This window comes from Neoarius graeffei, chromosome 2 (assembly GCF_027579695.1).
Source record: "Neoarius graeffei isolate fNeoGra1 chromosome 2, fNeoGra1.pri, whole genome shotgun sequence".
Classification (NCBI taxonomy): domain Eukaryota; kingdom Metazoa; phylum Chordata; class Actinopteri; order Siluriformes; family Ariidae; genus Neoarius; species Neoarius graeffei.
This window is the reverse complement of record NC_083570.1, coordinates 57,569,483-57,587,144: the sequence shown is the minus strand read 5'-3', so window position 1 is coordinate 57,587,144 and position 17,662 is coordinate 57,569,483. Positions and strand designations below refer to the sequence as shown.

Here is a 17,662-nt window from a genome sequence, read left to right as displayed (position 1 = left end):
TCATGTTTTAAAGTAACGATGGATGTCGTTTCTCTTTACTTAGCTGAGCGCTTCTTGACATAATATGGATTACTCCGGTTGTGGAATAGGGCTATTTACTGTATTATTTTTATTTAATATTTATTGTTTGATTTCAAACACATTAAGAAGGCAAGAAATTACACTAATTAACTTTTGATGAGGCACCTGTTAATTGAAAAGCATTCCAGGTGACTCCCTCATGAAGCTGGTTAAGATAATGCTAATATTGTGTAAAGCATCATCAAGGTAAACGCTGGCTACTTTGAAGAATCTAAGAATCCTAAAAAAAATAAACACCTTTTGTTTTTTAACACTTTTTTTTGCTTACCACATAATTGCATCTATGTTCCAGATGTTATTTCATAGTTTTGATATCTTCAGTATCATTCTACAACATAGAAAATAGTCAAAATACAGAAAAAACCCTATGAATGAGTAGGGGTGTCCAAACTTTTCACTGGTACTGTGTGTAAAAAGAAAAAAAAGGAAAAAAGACAACAACAAAACACTAAATAAAATATATTCCTTGTTGTATTAATTATATTAATATTCCTTGCTGTTAATTGTACTTTCAGTGTTAATTTCTAGCCTGAAAGTTTATGCAAGGATATATAGTGGGGCAAAAAAGTAATTAGTCAGTCACCAATTGTGCAAGTTCTCCCACTTAAAAAGATGAGAGAGGCCTGTAATTTTCATCATAGGTACACTTCAACTATGAGAGACAAAATGAGAAAAAAAAATCCAGAAAATCACATTGCCTGATTTTTAAAGAATTTATTTGCAAATTATGGTGGAAAATAAGTATTTGGTCAATAACAAAAGTTCATCTCAATACTTTGTTATATACCCTTTGTTGGCAATGACAGAGGTCAAACGTTTTCTGTAAGTCTTCACAAGGTTTTCACACACTGTTGCTGGTATTTTGGCCCATTCCTCCATGCAGATCTCCTCTAGAGCAGTGATGTTTTGGGGCTGTCGCTGGGCAACACGGACTTTCAACTCCCTCCAAAGATTTTCTATGGGGTTGAGATCTGGAGACTGGCTAGGCCACTCCAGGACCTTGAAATGCTTCTTATGAAGCCACTCCTTCGTTGCCTGGGCGGTGTGTTTGGGATCATTGTCATGCTGAAAGACCCAGCCACATTTCATCTTCAATGCCCTTGCTGATGGAAGGAGGTTTTCACTCAAAATCTCACGATACATGGCCCCATTCATTCTTTCCTTTACATGGATCAGTCATCCTGGTCCCTTTGTAGAAAACCAGCCCCAAAGCATGATGTTTCCACTCCCATGCTTCACAGTAGGTATGGTGTTCTTTGGATGCAACTCAGCATTCTTTCTCCTCCAAACACGACAAGTTGAGTTTTTACCAAAAAGTTCTATTTTGGTTTCATCTGACATTCTCCCAATCCTCTTCTGGATCATCCAAATGCTCATCTCATCTCGTTATCTCTAGCCGCTTTATCCTGTTCTACAGGGTCGCAGACAAGCTGGAGTCTATCCCAGCTGACTACGGGCGAAAGGCGGGGTACACCCTGGACAAGTCGCCAGGTCATCACAGGGCTGACACATAGACACAGACAACCATTCACACTCACGGTCAATTTAGAGTCACCAGTTAACCTAACCTGCATGTCTTTGGACTGTGGGGGAAACCGGAGCACCCGGAGGAAACCCACGCGGACAACATGCAAACTCCGCACAGAAAGGCCCTCGCCGGCCACGGGGCTCAAACCCGGACCTTCTTGCTGTGAGGCGACAGCGCTAACCACTACACCACCGTGCCGCCCCATCCAAATGCTCTCTAGCAAATTTCAGACGGGCCTGGACATGTACTGGCTTAAGCAGGGGGACACATCTGGCACTGCAGGATTTGAGTCCCTGGCGGCATAGTGTGTTACTGATGGTAGCCTTTGTTACTTTGGTCCCAGCTCTCTGCAGGTCATTCACTAGGTCCCCCCGTGTGGTTCTGAGATTTTTGCTCACTGTTCTTGTGATCATTTTGACCTCACGGGGTGAGATCTTGTGTGGAGCCCCAGATCGAGGGAGATTATCAGTGGTCTTGTGTGTCTTCCATTTTCTAATAATTGCTCCCACAGTTGATTTCTTCACACCAAGCTGCTTACCTATTGCAGATTCAGTCTTCCCAGCCTGGTGCAGGTCTACAATTTTGTTTCTGGTGTCCTTTGACAGGTCTTTGGTCTTGGCCATAGTGAAGTTTGGAGTGTGACTGTTTGAGGTTGTGGACAGGTGTCTTTTATACTGATAACGAGTTCAAACAGGTGCCATTAATCCAGGTAACGAGTGGAGGACAGAGGAGCCTCTTAAATAAGAAGTTACAGGTCTGTGAGAGCCAGAAATCTTGCTTGTTTGTTGGTGACCAAATACTTATTTTACCGAGGAATTTACCAATTAATTCATTAAAAATCCTACAATGTGATTTCCTGGATTCTTTCCCCCCATTCTGTCTCTCATAGTTGAAGTGTACCTATGATGAAAATTACAGGCCTCTCTCATCTTTTTAAGTGGGAGAACTTGCACAATTGGTGGCTGACTAAATACTTTTTTGCCCCACTGTAAAGTGCTTTTTTTTTTCATTGCACATGACCATTATTTTCTCTTCAACTGTCATTCTGATAAAGCTGTGGTACCTCTGGTCACAGTGTTTGTGTTTCCAGCTTTTATGTAAAAGTCATTGAACTTACTGCATTGTAAGGCATGTTTGTGTAATGATGTTGTCTACTATTTAATATAGGCTTACTGTTTTTCTTGTAGCTTTCGTATGATTTTTGGCTTTTTCTCTATCGGGGAAATGACAAACACTGTCATTTTGTCTCTGAACTTAATGATTATATCTTATGTTTCTATGTCTGTATACATTTTATCTTGCAGTGTTGTTTGTCATGTCTGATCTCTTGTACATTAATATAGTCAGAGCTTGTATTCATTTAGAATGAAAATTATTTGTGCAAATATGTCAATGGTTATTTAAGGGTAATTTCTACGAGTGTCAAGAATGCTTAGCTACCAAATAACTCATGTAGAACAGCTCTACAGTACAGGATTTAAACTGCTAGATGAATGTGATTTTAGTTGTGGAAGAGGTCGTTTAATAAAATTCCTTATTTTTGTAACAATGCCGCTTATGTGTCTGTCTTTCAGTTATAGAATATAATTTTGTGCGTGCGTGTGTGTGTGTGTTTGGCTGAGTGTGTGTCTTTTTGAATCTCAAAATGCAACACAAACAGACCATCACTGCAAAAAAAAAAAAGTCATCTAAGAAAGTGAAAATATTTTGAATATAGTCAATTTTATCTATTATAATATTACAATAAACCAAATATGTTTTATCTATACCTATTTCTAGACATTTGTTCAAATTTCAAGATTTAAATGTTCTTTTTCTGTTAACATATTTTATCTTATTCCACTGACACATGATTGCCATGTGATCTCCACAATTCCAAGATGTCAGAACCAAAATTTGATCACAAAAAAAGTCACTTGACACAAGATTTCAGATGTTAAATCACATTTGGCTTGGCCAACATGTCATGCAAGCCATGCAGAGTCATCACAGTTATGGATACAGTGAGGAAAATGAGTGGCCACACATCACACATATATAACCGTTCTAGGTATGTCTGGCTGGGATGCTATTATCTCCAGTACTAAAACTGGCTATGTTGCACCACATACTATTTTGGTGTTGGCTAAATACTCAGCAACTGCCAACCAATGGTACGTTGTGAATATGTGCAGCTAGTGTAGTTTTGGTGTTCTCTCTCACCATCCTGCACTCTCCACCACTGAGCTTTCAAAGTTAGCTGGGTTCCTCAAACACACATACAGGATCTGGAGTTGGTTTTCTCTTGATTTCCCACATACTGAGTGGGGCCTCACTTGGTGCTTGGACTCATTCCCACAGCCTCTGAATAGTAGGGCTGTGGCTAAGCACACCTACCACAGTTAAGCGACCTCCTAGCGCTGTCCACAGCTGAGCTTGCTCCATTAGCCAGCCTGCTGCACTCCCTTTACGACTCCTCTTTGTCTACCCTCACCATCTAACCAACCAGCGGACCTTAGCTAAGCACTGCTAGTGTCTTGAGATGCTGCACATAGCTAGAATACTTTGCTGATAACACTGGGATTGGAGTCAAGTCTTCTCAGGTAACTCATTCAAGTGATTTTTTTCCTTCCAGTTGCAAATAATTCCTCAGTTTCCACATACCCCATGTTCAAAGACTAGTGGGTTTTGCTAGTGTATTCAAGTAGTTCATTGCACCAAGATATAGTGGCTTCCACTATACATAGCTTCTGCTTTGAGTGACTAAAGAGCCATGCTGCAGGACTTACACTCATGTTGTCAATGTCTAGGTTTCCCGAAAGTCAAGGACAAACACCAGCTTTGTGTCTGCTGCCTTGGTATTGACCATCTTAGAAAAGCAATCTGGTTCAGACTTACCCTTCCAGACTTTACAGTAAGGCTGATGCAGTCACAGCATCTTTGGCTGGCAGACTTAAACCCTGATTCAGAGTTCTGATCCAATTGGTGCAGCTATAAAAACCTACTGGTTATAAATGTCCATCCCCAACAATGACTGATAAGCAGCTGTTGAGAAGTCTTGTTAGGAACCAGGCTGGGACTCATTTAAACAGAGTTCTGTGAAGCAAAACACAGATGTGTTTACAGATACAGATACATACAGATGTGTGTAGGGTGTCAAACTCTCACAGTTACCAGAAAACCAGCCCCACACTGTAACACTAGTTATGTTAGTGATGTTAGCAAGAGGCCGAAGGGCTACAGAAACAGAGATGGCGCCGCCCGGTGTGCCTTAACTTGGTTAGTACTTGGTGGGAGGCTACCTAGGAACACTAGGTGCTGGCACAGGAAGGACTTTGACATTTTGACTGTGAAGGAAAAGACAGATTAAGGTGAAAAATCAAATTCATGTCTCGTTTATTAGGCACTGCTTGGACATTGGCAAGTCTTAAGCCTGAAATAGGTGAACATGGTCATCCTGAAAGTGAACCAAGACCTGCACAGAGTACACCACACTACCTGTGACTACAGTAACTTACTGTATTTTACTTATCTAAAACTGTTAGAAGATGACTTTCATTTTAAAAATGCTGTTTTGCCTGTAAACATCATTCAGTCTCTTGAGGTTACCTGGTCATATCCGTGACTAACTTTAAGTTTGCTAAAGATTTATCAGAAGTAAAACATCTAGCAAATAACTAATATTTACCATTAGCTCAAATTCAACTTGCTGCCTTGCCAATTTATGTTAGCTACTGGAACTGATGTTAGTCTAATCTGACATTAGCCAAAGAAAATTAATTAAATATCACCAGTTGACATTAGGGGTGGCACGGTGGTGTAGTGGTTAGCGCTGTCGCCTCACAGCAAGAAGGTCCGGGTTCGAGCCCAGCAGCCGGCGAGGGCCTTTCTGTGCGGAGTTTGCATGTTCTCCCCGTGTCCGCGTGGGTTTCCTCCGGGTGCTCCGGTTTCCCCCACAGTCCAAAGACATGCAGGTTAGGTTAACTGGTGACTCTAAATTGACCGTAGGTGTGAATGTGAGTGTGAATGGTTGTCTGTGTCTATGTGTCAGCTCTGTGATGACCTGGCGACTTGTCCAGGGTGTACCCCGCCTTTCGCCCGTAGTCAGCTAGGATAGGCTCCAGCTTGCCTGCGACCCTGTAGAACAGGATAAAGCGGCTACAGATTATGGATGGATGAGCTGTAGGTTTTACTGAGCATCTTACTGAACCAGACACAGTTCTTCTGGACACTTTGACTGTCACACTTGCTTCTTAATTTTGCAGCAAAACCCAGCAGCCTTATGTTTTAGTCTGAAAACTCTCTAATATACAGTAATATGCTACTTTCTTAACTGACATACAATCATTTTTCTGTAACATTTAATTTTGTGCTGGAAAACTAATGTTTGGACCTCTAAAATGTTTCTGTACTGACTCCATAATGTAGAAGTTAAAACAACAGAGTGCCCAAGACTTCAACAGTAGGCTACTGTACTGTACCTAATTTCCATACCTATTTAATAACGTATACATTTATTAAAACTGAACGTATTCTGAATTATATTTTAATTTTATAACGAATTACTACGTAAGTGGTTTAGTAGTTGCTTTAAAAAACAAGCTCGTGTCTCTCATCATCCTCAGAAAAACCTATAGCCTGCTTTGTCGCTGCGTGACGTCATCAACCTGCGCCCATCAAATCAAATGGAAACATCTACAATAAAACTCACACTGTACACATGGGTAAGTTTTAGAAAGTTTACTAATCAATCACTACAGTGAATACGACATAAATTAAACCACTCGTTGGAAAAAAAAACAACAACCACGAGCTAATAACTAAAGTATGTTTTTACTTTAAATGTCTTTCTCCTGCTCTTGTTGCTTACCCTGGTCCAGACAAAGACTCTTGTCAAGAGTATATGGGGCATTATCACTGAATTACTGCTGGCACACACTATGACTAATAGTGAAGAACACGACAATAAAAAAAAAAAATATAAGAATAACATACGTATAGGAGTAAAGTATATCGCTTTGCAAAGCTGTTTTGTGTGCAGAGAAATGGGAGAGTCTGTTCTGCATGTACATTTTCTTCTGTTACCTTCTCAGTAGATGTCGCTCTTGCAGAGGTGGACAAAGTCCCCAACTAATTACTTAAGTCAAAGTACTGATCCCACTGGTCAAATGTTACTCTGATATAGGGCTGTGCGATATGGGAAAAAATGAATATCCCGATACATTTTCTCCATTTCACGATATACATCTCGATATATTTAAATCTCTAAAGGACCCCATGAAATCTAACTTTTACTCTTTACTGTTTTCACTACAATCCCTGCAGATTAAATAACATTCTTGGTTAACTTTACAGGTGGTTTTCAACAACACATTTTAAATTTTCTTGTTAGTGATTAATCACAATTGAATTGAAATAAGACTATTTTTATTCAACAAAGATGTGGCACAAACTGCAAAAACAATCTTGAAAATTGCAACAAAGGGGCAACACAATACAGAGCTGCTCAGAGCTCAAACCAATAAAGTGCAAGCTCAACACTGAGAAGGACATTTAGCCTAAATAAGAAAAGTGCTCATTCATTAAATTATTTTAAAAAATAGATCTCCAAGCTATTAACCTGACTACTGAGAACCACTGGAACATTCACAATAGAGAGAGATTGAGGGAGAGAAGAGAGAGATCTGTAAAACATAATTTTTCTCTTTGCATACTTTTGAATTTTTGCCTCTCAGATGTGTATAATTCAGGTATTGCCTTCTCTGTAAAATGTCTGCGACCAGGCAACTCATGTTTGGGATCGAGTGTGTTTAGTAATTTTTGGAAGCCTGGTTTTTCCACTACAGTAACTGGGATCATGTCTTCGGCAATGAAGTTAGTGATTGCATCCGTTATAGCTCTCCATCTCTGACTCGTTTTCTCATATGGGGGGGCTTTGGAGAACGAGGCCGCTATGGTCATTTGTTTAGCGCGTGGGGGGGGGTTAGCTCATGGGCAAGTTGTTCGGAGTTTAAGAGACTCTTCATACTGTACCGGGTGAGTTTCAGGTGATGGAACATATTTGTCGTGCTGCTGCTTTTCGTGATGACAGGTTTTTTTTGCACACTTTACAAACTGGCATTTGCTGATCCACGTCCTCCTCGCGATATCCAAAAAAATGCCAGATGACTGACCCCTTACTAGTTCTTTCAGGAACCAATTTGTCCGCTTCCATTTTTAATTTGTCGCTGAAATTGACAGAGCTTACACGGTAGCCTAGGCAACACCAGCGATTGCACGAACTGAGTCAGCACTGTAAACCGAAACTAGGAAATCTTCCCGCCGGCAGTGTTGTCAGATACTGCTGACGTTTTCCATCCCAAAATATGTTCAAAACGCACTTAAAACCGCCCAATCTGGCAACACAACCGAAACTAGAAAATCTTCCCGGAAGTTCCTTTCAGCACCGAGATGTCGCCCGGGATTGGTTGGCAAGTGCGTGACGTTATTGTTTTCTTTACCCTTAGGCAGCCTCTCATGTTACTGCCTGAGGGACAGGGAGAAAACCACCGGGAAATGTTTTAAACAAACACGAAACAAACACAAGTCGGAAGATGACCATAAAATACTCGATAGTTACGATATAATAATTTTATGTATCTCACACAGAATTTTCGGCGATATATCGAGTATATTCGATATATCGCACAGCCCTACTCTGATACAAGTGAAAGTTGTCCAGTCAAATTTTTACTGAAGTACTTGCTTTTAAAAATACTTAAGTATTAAAAGTACATTTTCTGTCAACGCATCGTTGTATTATTGCCACAACGCTTACAAAACCTAATGCTGTTACCAAAGACAGAAATGTGAATTCACAAAATGAACGCATGCTGTGCATCATGGTGGTTTAACGTTAAGCTAGCTAGTCAGTGAAACTCCACCTGACATGCTAGCAAACTTTTCAAGCTCGAAATCATATTGGGTAGCTAACGCTACTAGAAAAGAAATATTTCTACATTGTTTATTTGGCAAGATTATGCTAAAACATATTTCTGAAAGCACTTCAGATAAGTTAACGTTATTCATGTTAGCGTAACTCTGTTTTTACATGCTAACTAACAGTGTCCAAGTTAACTAGCTATGTGTTAACATTAGTCGTGGACAAGGCGATGGCAACTTGGCGGGAAAATCCATAGAAAGTCATTTGACTAACTAGACTGCATAGCTATTGCAACGTTATCACTAGCTCTAAAAGCACAGACAACTTCATGGCAAGCTCTCTCTTGGAATAAAACGTTTAGATCCCTCAATGTGCTTCCGCAGGTTGGATGGCGAGTTTTTGTAGGCCGTGATGCGGTTCGTTTTTGGCAAACAAAGCAAACATTTAAAACGAAACGAATCTTTAATCCTTTCAGAAAACTGAAACATGGGTTCTAGGTAAAGCCATTCCCCAGAAGAACTGCCTCCTTCCATTCTGCCATCAACTGATTGCGTTCAAATAATGCTGGTGAGAAATTGAACTTGATATTATCCAGTCTAGAAGAAAAAAATCTTTATTTATTTGTCACATGCACACTTCAGGCACAGTGAAATTCATCATCTGCATTTAACCCATCTGAAGCAGTGAACACACGCACACAGAGCGCCCGGGGAGCAGTCAGGGGTCAGGTATCTCACTCAAGGCTGCCCCACGTCAACCTAACTGCATATCTTTGAACTGTGGGTGAAACCGGAGCATACTCACGCTGACAACATGCAAACTCCACACAGAAAGGCCCTCGCCAGCCGCTGGGTTCGAACCCGGAACCTTCTTGCTGTGAGGCAACCGTGCTAACCACTACACCACCGTGCCGCCTATGGATGTGACGTGACCCTAATGATTACTGATCGGCTGTCTCAGTGTCACCTGCGAAAAAAAACAATCACGTTTTTGAAAAGAAAAGAAAAAAGCATCCACTTTCAAAGCCACTTCATAGTAACGAGTAATGAGGGCCTTGACAGAAATGTAGTGGAGTAAAAAGTACGATATTTGTCTTTCAAATGTAGTGAAGTTAAAGTCATAAGTTTAAAAAAAACACTCAAGTAAAGTACAGATACTCAAAGTGTACTTAAGTACAGTACTCAGGTAAATGTACTTCTTTACTGTCCACCTCTGTGCTCTTGGGCCTGAAATGATTTGTATCCAACTCCTTTCCCAAACTGCAGCTGTCCCAGTACAGATTTCGAGCCTCCCCTCATTCTCCTGGATATTTTTGTTCTCTATGGTCCTTTTTCATGTGTTCAGGTGCTCATAGGAGCAAAATGAATACCAGATGAGCCAGTACATGGAGGCAGACTGTGGTCTACATTGCAAGTGACTTGTGCTAGTTATGTTAGTTTAAGATCCTAGTGGTCTGTGGATAAAAACTGCACCACTAACCGAGGTTATCCACCTGCTTGTTACTGTTCATGATCAGACCACTACTGTGTTATTAGTAAATTTAGGCTACATCCACACGACAACGGCAACGAGATTTTTTTTTTTTAAATATCGCGTCCACATGGGCAACGGATCAGTAAAATATCAGGTACATATGGCAACACAACACTTGCTGAAAACGATGCAATACACATGCCACACCTCTACGTGCGCTGTAAGACGGTCCCATCGGAGACACCAGAACAATAGAAGTAGGACGCATGCGCATAAACCCCTTCTTCTGTAGCATCAGCCACATAAAGTTTTGATTATTAATCAGTAGCGTAAAACGAAAGACGCGGAAAGAGGAATGAATGGGGGTAGATGGAAGCCGGTACGCCAACATTCTGATATCCTCCAGAATTCTTTAATGGTCCGGAATAAATTGAATGCTACACGTTGATGGATTACTTTGTTCTTCTACGCCCTTTTTGAGGAATCTATTGTCGGACTTAAACCAACATCTGAAGAGGTGAGATCGCTTCTTTTTTTTTAATTTTTGCTGGTGGGATTGTTTTTGTTTTTGGAAAGCGCACGGGTGGTGCGCGGTTTGGTACTGCTTCCGCAGTGTTTGGACTAAAGACTCTGCCCTAAGGGCTATTCTCTCACTCTCTCTCTCTCTCTCTCTCTCTCTCTCTCTCTCTCTCTCTCTCACTTTGCACCATTACACAATAAATATTCACAGTGAAAATATTTTGTAAGCGCGTTTCATGAACCAAGTTATAGGATTTGTTGACAACTCGCATCGAGTTCGTTACACTTCTACCCGGCGTGAAGCACTCACAGTCATGTGGTTGTGACGTCATCGTAAACAAATCCGTTCTACTCATCCAGACGACTTCACAACGGCGCCGTTGCCAGATTTTTCCACTCTGGAACCTGTTCTCAAAAGATTTTGTTTTGGGGCACCCAAAACGCTGGTGCCGTGTGGACGCCAGGCCGAAACGATAAAAAATTTTATCAGATTCACCTGAATCTGTTGCCGTGTGGACAGGGCCTTAGTGATGGAGACCAACAAGAGGCTCAGGACACAATTTTGGGGGAGGGGGGTTGAGAGATGTTGTTCTGTCCAGTGGATCTCATCCTAGTGACCAGAACGGGGGGACAATAGTTCTGAAAGCTGAATTGTAGTTGATGAACAGCAGTCTCACGTAGTTCCCCTCCTCATGTCTGGGTGGGATAAGGGCGAGTGCAGCAGTTGGGAGATGGTGTCCCTAGTGTAAAAAAGAAAAAAAAAAGGGAGGGGGTGTAATGTTCATCCCCTTAAAGTGAGCCGGCCTTTCAATTTCATAAAATCGGTGAAATTTGGTTATTGTGATTTATGTTTATTTCTGTAATATTTCACAAAATATCAGGCCATTCTGTGGCTGGGAAGTTATTTAATTTGAAGGGATTCCCGAGCAAATAATGTGCATGAAATCGCTCGCTTCGCGCAGTCAAACAGACAGAGGAAGTCCGTGTGCGCATGCACAGGTTTTACCTTTTTGCACTGACGTGCACTGACTGTTCCATCATTCTGTCGCTAAACGAACACCTGATCACACTGAGGTGCTCGCTGACCGCCAATATTTATTAGTTTGGTCCTGCGTTTCCTTTCCTTCGCAGCATAACTTCTTTTCTTCTCGCTTTCCGTGACTGTAGTCGATCTTTCACGTTTCATTCGCACATTCACGTCCTCCATTTTTCTCTACGGTTTCAAATTTGTATCCCAGAATGCCTTGTGTGAACAGGGAAAGCCCACCACGTGATGCATGACGTAGTATCTTGAATTGGGTCACGGTGAAGCAGGAAAAAATAGCTGAGAATTTAGGGCCACGTGGCTGTAAATTCATTAATTGTTCTATTTTAAAAAAACTAAAAAAATTGGAAGTCTGTGATTCAAATTCAGTAGCTTTCAGTCAACTAAACAAAAATAATTGGGTGTCAGGGAAAATTCTTTTTATGACCTATACTTGGAAAATCTGTCTACCTTTAATGCAGCACTAATACATTCAAGAGGAAGTACTCGGAAAGTTTCCTTATGAGATGACTGTACCTTTGGGGCTCTATCTTCAGTCCAGTTAACCAAGAAACATTTTTGGCCAATAAATAGCTCTGCTGACCAGCTAACTGCAGTGTTTACCTTAATCTTTGGTACTTCTGGGTTTGTAGGTGAAATAGAGAAGGTGAAATGAGCTGGGAAACAGAGAAGCAGATGTAGTCCTTCACTCATCTTTTGAAGCATTTGATCAACAGGGCTACAGGATGGTCATTCAAGCCTGATGGTTTGTTGTTTTGAGGCACAGGTACAGTGGCGGACTGCTTGAAGCATGTGAGGACCAGATGCTAAGCTTGGGATATGCTAAAGACTGAGGTAAACACTACAGTTAGCTGGTCAGCAGAGCTATTTATTGGCCAGAAATGGTTTTTTGGTTAATTGACCTGAAGATAGACACCCCCTCTCCCCCCAAAGGTGAAGTCATGTCATAAGGAAAAATAAGAGCAAAGGCACAAAAGGTTTTTAAGTACAAAGTTTAACCTGTTTTCTTTTTGGTGGTGGTGGTGGTGGGTTGTTTTTTTTTTTTTTGGCTATAGATGACTGACTGAATGCAGGCTTGAGTGTGTTATCTAAAGCGGATGGGTGGGTTAAAAAGATTATTTAGGTGTATTCTGTTTATTTATTATGTTTACTGTGGAAAATATTGGGAAAACCCTGATTATTGCAATTATCAGATACCGTAAAAATACTCATTAATATGACGGTGGTCCTGAGCTGCTGACAGTCATGTAATGGTGATCACAGTCAATGGTGTCACATCACAGTGGGTGGAAAATTTGTAGACACAGGTCATACGCCAGTTCGTACACCTTCAGTCTGTTCATATTCTCATCTCATCTCATTATCTCTAGCCACTTTATCCTGTTCTACAGGGTCGCAGGCAAGCTGGAGCCTATCCCAGCTGACTACGGGCGAAAGGCGGGGTACACCCTGGACAAGTCGCCAGGTCATCACAGGGCTGACACATAGACACAGACAACCATTCACACCTACGGTCAATTTAGAGTCACCAGTTAACCTAACCTGCATGTCTTTGGACTGTGGGGGAAACCGGAGCACCCGGAGGAAACCCACGCGGACACGGGGAGAACATGCAAACTCTACACAGAAAGGCCCTCGCCGGCCACGGGGCTCGAACCCAGACCTTCTTGCTGTGAGGCGACAGCGCTAACCACTACACCACCATGCCACCCTCTGTTCATATTTTTTGTTGGAATTGCCCAAACACCAAGACCATCCATTATACCGTAGCACCCCGACCAAACTGATCTGAAGATCAACGCAAACACAATAAACAGTGATTTATCAACATTCTTTTTAATACCGCTATGCAGTGCATTTGAAAAATGTATGAAGTAACCTTGTAAATACAGTTAGCTGTGATAGGAAAGACTGGGCTTTAAAAGTAGCGCCTGGCATTTGGGAGGGGCAGAGTCTGAGTTTTGATTTTAGATTGCTATGCTTGGATTGAAAGGTCTTCATCTGGAATATAGAAAAATCATGTCTTAGCCTTACTCAGTTTCCTCTGTTGGTGTTGTGGCCTCTGTCAGGGTGCTAACAGTTTCGGGCAGCTGGGGCTTAAGAATGCTGAAGATCAGGTGAAGCCGCAGTGTGCAGACTATGGACAGGAAGCAAGAACATTCCGGGCCATCACAGGCGGAGGCGGACATTCAGCGCTCATCACTGGTGAGTGAGATTTTATTTATTTATTAATTTTTTTTGAAAAACGGATAACTCTTTCTATTTATAATTATGCAGAAAGAAAAATCCTGACATATAAGGTTCCAGTTTTATAATAGTTTTTAACATTACGCATTTCCTACTGTACTGCAGTTCTGTAATGAAGTCTTAGAATACATTCAAACCAGACACTTCAAAATGACAAAGATAGAAAGAAAAAAATTTTTCTCTCTTTCTTTTTGTATGTATGTCGTTGCATGTTTGGCTTGTGCCTGCATCAGTAGTGCTGTTAGTTGAACGTATTGATTAACTCAGGGGTTTTCAAAGTGTGGGAGAGTCAGCCCCCCCCCCCCCCCCCCCCCCCCCAGAGAGAGCAAATAAACAACAGCGCCCCCCTTATAATTTTTGTTGTTGCTATACTTAATGTTCCATTCGTATTTTTAAAAAAATGGTTGTTGTACACATTTTAATTTTTTTCTTTTACACATTTTAAACATCTGTGCTTTTCTTTTTAAAACATCTTGTTTTACACATTTTAAACATCTCATAGCATTGTTAGCTAGCACCTCTTGGGAGACAACACACTGTGGCAGTGGAGCATCTTCAGATCCAGTCCATGAAAATCCAAACTTTAAATAATCGTGGTCATACTTCCTTCTTTTTTCAGTCCCCCCAGGATTCCACGGGCCTTTTTTGTGATTGTTGTGGGCTAAAATGTCTGATGTTGCGGGGGTTTTTCCAAAAAATTGTGATGACAGTTGCGGTGTTTTTTAGGTTTTTGTTGCGATTACATTGCGGGAGGAAGTGAAAGTTGCGAGAAATTGTTGTGATTTTCTCTTTTTGTGATTAAAATTGAGTGATATGTTAAATATTAAGTTATTACTGAAAAACTATTGATTAAAAAAACAGACACTGAGAAATGGTCCTATAAACAACTTTACCAATATAAAGATTACCAGGACTACAAAAATGCAGAAAAATAGGCTTTACTGATCCAAATGCACCTGTTGGTTCAAAAGTTAAAGTGCATAGAACCTCACAGCACAACATGAAGTTACCTTAAAATATAATATAAATGCCTCAGCTTTCATGTAAGAAAAAAAAAACCTATTAATACTAGTACTGTGTGCAGGCAGTCTCTCCTGAAGACTAAATTAAACAATAATTATAAACTAATAAAATAAATGGCTCAGGCTTCATAGAAGAAAAAAAAACAATTTGAACAGAATCTCACAGTATGATGCTGAAGCTGCCTAAACAATGGAAAATAAAATACCATTTTGGCAAAAATGTTGGCATCCATTAATTTCTTGTCTCATCTCATCTCATTATCTGTAGCCGCTTTATTCTGTTCTACAGGGTCGCAGGCAAGCTGGAGCCTATCCCAGCTGACTACGGGCGAAAGGCGGGGTACACCCTGGACAAGTCGCCAGGTCATCACAGGGCTGACACATAGACACAGACAACCATTCACACTCACATTCACACCTACGGTCAATTTAGAGCCACCAGTTAACCTAACCTGCATGTCTTTGGACTGTGGGGGAAACCGGAGCACCCGGAGGAAACCCACGCGGACACGGGGAGAACATGCAAACTCCACACAGAAAGGCCCTCGCCAGCCACGGGCCTCAAACCCGGACCTTCTTGCTGTGAGGCGACAGCGCTAACCACTACACCACCGTGCCGCCATTAATTTCTTGTATTAAGTAAAAAAATAATGTAAAGTGCACACAGTCCTTCACTGTAAACATAACACACTTTCAGTAACAGAATTTAAGCCTACAGAAACACTGACTCGCACATCATGCAATGTTGCCAGATACTGTTGACGTTTTCCAGTCCAAAATATGTTCAAAACCCGCCAAAATGCACTTGAAACCGCTCAATCTGGCAACACTGCCGCATGCTGCTTCTCTTGAACGTATGTAGTTTGTCGACGTCACCTCAAGACGACTCCAACGATTGGTCAAATTTGCGGGAAGGTTGCGGTGATTGGATATAATTGCAACATCGCCCTGAATTCACGGGGATTGGTTGAATTTGCGTTGATGTTGCAAATTGCAACATCGCGAAATCCTGGAGGGTCTGTTTTTTTGCTTGGCCCAGACTCTGTCTCATCACTCACTGTAGCTTTAGGTACTAAAAATCGATCCATTTTGTCTCTGGTAAAGGCTAGCTGAAGTTTGCTAAATGTCCGCAATAGTAACTTATTCTGGTTTATTTTTCCTCACGTTGCGCCCCCCCTGAAGAACTCTGGCTCCCCCTAGGGGAGGCGCGCCCCACACTTTGAAAAGCCCTGGATTAACTCATATAACCAGCAAGTGTTGTTGTAGCAGCTACTAAAGTCTATTTAGAACGTTGCTATGTTTGTCTACATTTATACATTTCCCAAACAGCTTTAAAGCTAGACGGCCTTTCGATTTCATAAAATCGGTGAAATTTAGTTCCCTCTGAAATGTGGTCATTGTGATATATGTTTATTTCTGTAATATCTCACAAAATATGAGGCCGTTCTGTGGCTGGGAAGTTATTTAATTTGAGAGGATTCCCGAGCAAATAATGTGCATGAAATCGCTCGGTTTGCGCAGTCAAGCAGACAGAGGAAGTCCGTGTGCGCATGCGCAGGTTTACCTTCTTCTTTTGGGCTTTACAGCAGCTGGCATCCACAGTCTTGCATTACTGCCATCTACAGGTTTACCTTGACCGTGCACTGACTGTTCCATCATTCTGTCGCTCAATGAACAGCTGATCACACCGAGGTACTCGCTGACCGCCGATATTTATTAGTTTGGTCCTGCGTTTCCTTTTCTTCACAACATAACGTCTTTTCTTCTCGCTTTCCCTGGCTGTAGTTGGTCTTTCACGTTTCATTTGCACACTCACGTCCTTCATTTTCCTCTCCCGTTTCAGATTTGTATCCCACAATGCCTTGTGTGAACAGGGAAAGCCCACCACGTGATGCATGACATAGTATCTTGAATTGGGTCATGGTGAAGCAGGAAAAAATAGTGGAAAAGTTGGGGCCATGTAGCCCTAAATTCATTAATTGTTCTATTTTTTTTAAAAACCTAATAAAATTGGAAGTCTGTGATTCGAATTCAGTAGCGTTCGGTCCACTAAACAGAAATAACTGGGTGTCGGGGAAAATTCTTTTAATGACCTAATCTTGGAAAATCTGAAAGGCAGTCTACCTTTAATATCTCACCAAGTATGTCGCTAGAGCTGATAGTTCTGCTCAGCTGTTTTGCTTGGTTATTAGTCTTGGGGCTCTTGGTGCAACAATGATGACATATTTTTCTCTCTTCTGCAGAATGTGGGGAGCTGCTGGTATGTGGACAGAATCACAAAGGCCAGCTTGGACTTGGCCATGTATCAGAGGTCATGACCTTTCAGCTTTGCCAGTTGCCAGGCAGCAGGACTGTTCAGCAAGTGTCATGTGGCTGGGACTTCACCATCATTCTTAGAGGTGATGTAATCTACAAAGTGATGTCATGATAAACCTTTAACACAGGCATTGACTTATTTACCTCTCAATAGGCCTGTGTGATATAACATTCCTGTCGTCCCTACATGATTTTACACAGCCGCAATGTTTATTGATGGTTACTCCTGTTATATTTTATTACAAACTACATATTTTGTCTAGGAGCTCTGCAATTTGACACTAAGGTACATTAGTGTGAGTTATCACTCAAAAATATGCAGAAAAAGCAGTGTTTTTTTCCCCCCAAATAAAACGTGAGACGAGCTAATTGGTTTATCAGTCCGGAATAATTTGCAGAGGTGTTTTTGAAATCTCTGATATTAACTGACGTGACCCTGAAGCCCCGCCCCTTTCCCCCTATCTCACATGGTGTCTGCTCATTTTCTGTCAAGATAAATGGAGAATGTTTTGAGTACATTAATATGAAAT

The 17,662-nt window shown here is 41.3% G+C and overlaps 1 protein-coding gene across 1 annotated transcript in view; it reads left to right on the top strand.

Moving 5' to 3' along the window:
• The first annotated feature begins 6,250 nt into the window (after window positions 1–6,250).
• The window catches only part of LOC132881718 (2-oxoadipate dehydrogenase complex component E1-like), a 207,781-nt gene continuing 196,369 nt past the window's right edge, over window positions 6,251–17,662 (top strand). The window contains exons 1-3 of the mRNA XM_060914513.1: window positions 6,251–6,312; window positions 13,617–13,752; window positions 17,060–17,215. Of these exons, the coding sequence (XP_060770496.1) occupies window positions 6,274–6,312; window positions 13,617–13,752; window positions 17,060–17,215 (331 nt within the window). The 5' untranslated portion in view covers window positions 6,251–6,273. The remainder of the gene's footprint in view (window positions 6,313–13,616; window positions 13,753–17,059; window positions 17,216–17,662) is intronic.